We start from the raw sequence: 5,509 nt of genomic DNA, 5'->3' as shown, positions 1-5,509 counted from the left end.
ATTCCTATCCACATATCTGGCTATGTAAACAACTCCTCTCTCCTAGGCTATAAATAGATTCTTCATATCCATAATGTGCTGATGACTTATTCACATTACTATGACATATGAAAATTTATATTCATTCCCCTAATCTGACTTTATTTTATGGTGTTTGTCCTGTTTAAAATATAACATATGTTACGTCCTATATGATATTCATTTTTCTAATAGAGTGTGAAAAGTTCAATAGAGTTCTTTTTGTTGTTGTTGCTGTTAAGGTTCATTTTCTCCATTCCCTAAACACCCAACTCAACACACATGCACTGACATGTGCATGAACAGATATACATAGAAAATACTTCATCATAAAATAAAGGACTTTATTAGGTTTGGGAATAAATATGAGTAACAAAGCACAATAAAAACATTTTAGAGATTCCAGAATTGTGAGTTATGAATATTACTCTCTTAGGTAAACTTGAATTCTAGTTTTTAAGGCCAAAGAGCAGAAAATAGACACTCCTTCAGTTATTTATTTCCATAAATTTTTTCCTCTGTGAATTTATGTAATCTATCTAAAATGAAATTTCAGAATAAATATCAAGATAACAGAGTCCAGGGGCAAGGATAAAACTATATTCCAATCTTGATTAACAAATCTTCAATCTATAGGGAGCCAGGAAAATCTAACAGTGGATAATTCTAACAGTGGATAATAAGCCTGCATGGGAAATTCTGTGTGAGTACCTTCCTCAGAGCTACTTTCACATCCTTGTTCCTCAGGCTGTAGATGATAGGATTAAGTATGCAGGGAACCACTGTGTAGAATACAGACATCACTTTCTTGAGTTCTTTGGATGATTTTGGTGTCATGTAGGTGAGAGTTGCTGATCCAAAAAAGAGAGTGACCACAATGAGATGTGAGCCACAGGTGGAAAATGCCTTGAGTCTCCCCGCAGCTGACTTCATCTTGACAACAGTCACAATGATGCGTCCATAAGATACCAGAACTAGAGAAACTGGGATGAGGAGAATGACAACCCCCATGAGTAATATCACCACCTCTGTTGTGTGAGTGTCTGCAGATGCCAAATCGAGCATAGCAGGGGCCTCACAGAAGAAATGAGAAATTGTATTGCTCCCTCGGTAGGGTAACCTTAGCGTGAAGGTGGTGTCCATCAAAGACGCAAAAATTCCAGCTGTCCAGGATCCTGCAGCCAGCTGGACACACACCTTCCATGTCATGATGTTAGAGTAATGCAAAGGTTTGCAGATGGCCACATACCGGTCATAGGACATGACAGACAGAAGAACACACTGTGTACTCCCCAAAATAAGAAGGACAAGAAGCTGAACTGCACAACGTGTGAATGAAATGATCTTGTTCTTGGCTAGCAAATGTGCTAGAACCTGAGGAACGATGTTGGTAGACAAACAGAGGTCATCCAGAGATAAGTTGCAGAGAAAAAAATACATGGGTGTGTGAAGCTGAGAGTCAATCCATATTAGGGACATGAGCAGCAGGTTTCCAAGCACTGTAACCAGGTAGACAAGCAAAAATAGGACAAACAGCAACTTCTGGGTAAAGGGGTCATCAGAGAGTCCCAGAAGGAAGAATTCTGTCACTTGGCTCTGATTTGTCTCTGTCATACTTTATTACTACTTTTGATAAGAAGTAACTATGTGCTTAACATAGGTATGTACAACCAATAACAACAACAAAAAATCATATCATTTGATTATAGAACTTAGGAACCACCCCAATGAACAACAATCACTTCAGAAATTTTTCATAATTTTTTAGAGGAAGAATACAATGATTTTGTTCTTGGAACATATTCAATAATGGAAAAGTTGATGTTTTGTATTGTGATCCATTTATTTCTGGGGGATCACATAGCAAGTGAAAGGGAGTTCAAAACACTCTTCTTCTGTATTCTAATATCACAAATAAATAAACATTAAATTGAATTTAGCTATGAATAAGATCATCCAATTTTGCTTCACTATCAACTAAAACTCTGTTTTCATGTTGTTCTTTATATATATATCCTCCATGTCACATAGCATAGATTTTTGTAAATTTTTTACGCATAACATTATCTCTTCCGTGAAAGTGTAATTAAGGTGTAGAAACCCAAAGAAATAAATGTACTTTATAGTTTGATTTTTCACTTAGATATCATAACCAGTTGTGAACAACCTGGGAAAAAAATGGGTTACTCTGGAGAGTTTGATATTGTATCTTTGACAGATCTAATATTAGCTTTATTGGGCACTTCTAAATATAGACCTTAGTGGTCAATGATCTTCCAAAATAGAAAACAATTGCAACTTAATTTGTAATTGAGAAATCAGATGGGCTACAATTCTAAATATAGGATCTCATCCTTATATCCCACATTCTTGCCTTATCTGCAGGTTACCAGAGATGAAAAAAAAAAATCCTTTGAAAACGGACTTTCCTTTTTGACATTCCAATGTATTTTCTTCAATCAATTATTTTGAACCAAATTAATTTCTAAAATGTTATTACACTAGTTCATGTGCAGAGTACGACACCATGAACTTCTATTCAAGATTTCTGATATTTCAAAGCAATGTGCAATTTCATGAGCACTGCTTCCAAATTCCCGTTGCATGAGCATCACAACTATTGTCTAACATCCCTCACCGAGAACTACAACCAAGGTGTGTTGATCAATCCCATAAATATAACAACAAAGTGAATGCAAGTGGAAATTGAAACGACATAAATTAAAAATGTAGAAAACACTGAAACTCATTTATCCCAATGTATGCCATTTTATCATTTCTTCATTGAACTTGCAATTTCTCTTTCCCTATTCTAAAAACCTTCAAATTTTTTTCCAATTGCTGTAAAAATTATCAGCTCCTCATATCAAAAATAGATTTCCCCTATTGGAAAAGAATCTTCAGGGATTCTGGCTACAGAGTGCAGAGTGAGAGAGACTGCAGACATCCTGTCACATAGTCAGGGAGCCAAAATATCCACAAGATGTTCAATGCCAAGATCAGAAACAAAGTAGGAAGAGGAACTATCATACCTCTCAAGTCCTTTGGTTCCATAAAAAGTCTTCTCATTGGTATCAGAGCATATTGTCAACAATAGTTCCATTTAAATGAGGTGAACAGAGGGATACTAGAAGCAGCCTCTGGAGTTACTGACTGCTCTAGAGAATTCTGAATCATTACAATGGATTCTGAGTTTTGTCTTCCTCTCTGAAGGGTCCCAAGTGATTACAAGCGTAACAGATAATAACAAGAAGTTAGAATTTGCATCTTCATTTATGGGCTCCTTCACTAGTTCTTCTTATACGTTTCCTCTTTAAGGAAATGGACATTGTTGGAATTTATCATTTTGTTTTATTGGAAAAAACACTAGGTTCCAAACCAGGTGTGAAACATACACTTCATATTATTGTAGGCAATTCATATTTCTAGAACACAAGGGTGATATTCTCCAGATGATACTAGATTTTCCAATTATTACCTTTTCACCATATTTTTATATTTGTCTCTTTATCTATGCTGTTTTGCAGTGTAGATTTATTATAGGTATAGATCCCATAATAAATTAGAAATTTCTATAAATTAATAAAAAGATAGGAATGTCAATTTATGAATATGGCACTTAGAATAAAGACATGCAAATAAATTTAAGAATATTAAACTTACTCAACATAATTAGCTACTAGACTATATAAATTATAACTCACTGAAATATCGCTAACCTTATTTTAAAATATCATTAACCTTTTTTAAAAAGTATTTGAAGTGCCCAACAATTCACAGTGCTGATAGTAGCATAAATTGATGCAACTGGTCCCCGCAGACGCCTGGAGAAACGCAGCTGTGAGCGTCTGCCATCCCCTCTTCACTCCTCACACAGCGCCCATCTCATCTCAAACCCAGGTCAGCTCAGCCCCTGGTATGTGGCCCCGGGACTTCCATCTCTCCCTTCGGGACCTCAGGCGTCCCCGCAGATGCCTGGAGAAACACAGCTGTGAGCGTCTGCCGTCCCCTCTTCACTCCTCACGCGGTGCCCATCTCATCTCAAACCCAGATTTCCGTAGAGGTGTGGCCTCTTCAGAAGTGGGTATGACTTCAGAGTGGGCATGGCCTATTTTGGGGCCACAGGTTATTTACCCATTCTAAGGAACCTAGTTCCCAAGGAATTTAGTCCCCAACCTACTCAGCAATATGAAGAAACAAAGAAAATCCCCACCACAAGTGGAGGACAACAAAAACAATCCAGAACATTCTGTCGATACAGCTCACCTAAGGGACCTCTCTGACACAGAATTCAGATACGAAGTCATCAAGATGTTCAATCAACTCAATGCAACGGTCAGACAGACAGCCAGTAACACCACAGAAAAAAATCGACAAATTATGCGAAGAAATGAGTGCAGAAATGTCACGATTAAAAGACTCCGTAGATGAAATGAGAAACTCAGTTTCTTCTCTCAAAAATAGAATGACCGCAGCTGAAGAGAGAATCAGTGAGCTGGAAGATCAGCTGCAACAAGCCAACACGCAACAACAAACAGTGGCAAGGGACCTCAAAATAGCTTTTCAGAGAATCAGAGTCCTAGCAGATGATTCCAAGAGGAACAACATTAGAATCATGGGACTACCTGAAGCTCAGGGAAACAATCCCAACGAAAAAAACACCGTCAAACAAATCATTGCTGAAAACTTCCCAGAGCTCCGCAATGCAGCCATTCAGGTTCAAGAAGCCCGAAGGGTGCCAGCTAAAAGGGACCCCAACAAAAACATTCCAAGACATATCATAGTTAGAATGATTGATGCTGCCGATAGAGACACAATACTGCAAGCAGCAAGGGCAAAGAAGGAAATCACATACAAAGGAGCGCCCCTTAGATTCACAGCAGACCTATCAGAGGAAACCCTGCAAGCCCGAAGGTAGTGGCAAGATATAGTCAAAAAACTCACTGAAATTAATGCTTCATTTCAAGAATACTTCACTTCAAGAATACTCTATCCGGCTAAACTCTCCCTCAAAATTGAAGGAACAGTACACTATTTTCTAGATAAACAGCAGCTCAGGAACTTCATAGACTCAAAACCAAACCTAAAGCAAGGCCTAAAGGGGCTACTATAAGACAAGACAAACCCTACAACCACAACACACCCTACAGAAAATGACACAAAACCCCATAACCATACTCTCTCTCAATGTCAATGGTCTAAATTCACCATTTAAGAGACACAGAGTGGCAAAATGGATACAGAGACAGAACCCAACATTCTGCTGCCTACAAGAAACTCATCTCAACACTCAGAGCAAACACAAGACTCAAAGTCAAAGGTTGGAAAACAATCCTACAAGCAAACAGCTCCTTCAAAAAAGCTGGGGTGGCATACTAGTATCCGACAACATTAATTTCACATTGCAAAAGATTAGAAGGGACAGTGAAGGCTATTTTCTCTTCATCAAGGGATACATACAGCAGGAAGAAATCACACTCTTAAATGTATA

General features: G+C 37.9%; 1 protein-coding gene across 1 annotated transcript; it reads right to left on the bottom strand.

Annotated features, from left to right (window-relative positions):
- Positions 1 to 684: 684 nt before the first annotated feature.
- Positions 685 to 1,632, bottom strand: LOC130025403 (olfactory receptor 2D2-like). The gene has a single exon (XM_056116357.1). The coding sequence runs from the start codon at positions 1,630 to 1,632 to the stop codon at positions 685 to 687; it is 948 nt and encodes a 315-aa protein (XP_055972332.1).
- Between the last annotated feature and the right edge of the window lie 3,877 nt (positions 1,633 to 5,509).

Source organism: Sorex fumeus, unplaced genomic scaffold, assembly GCF_029834395.1.
Source record: "Sorex fumeus unplaced genomic scaffold, SorFum_2.1 ptg000030l, whole genome shotgun sequence".
In the NCBI taxonomy this organism is placed as follows: Eukaryota; Metazoa; Chordata; class Mammalia; order Eulipotyphla; family Soricidae; genus Sorex; species Sorex fumeus.
The sequence above is the reverse complement of the archived record's forward strand: the minus strand, read 5'-3'. Positions and strand labels throughout refer to the sequence as shown.

What these genes read in the sequence shown, in the direction of transcription:
- LOC130025403 (XM_056116357.1), bottom strand. Translation starts at nt 1,632, where the DNA reads ATGACAGAGACAAATCAGAGCCAAGTGACAGAATTCTTCCTTCTGGGA.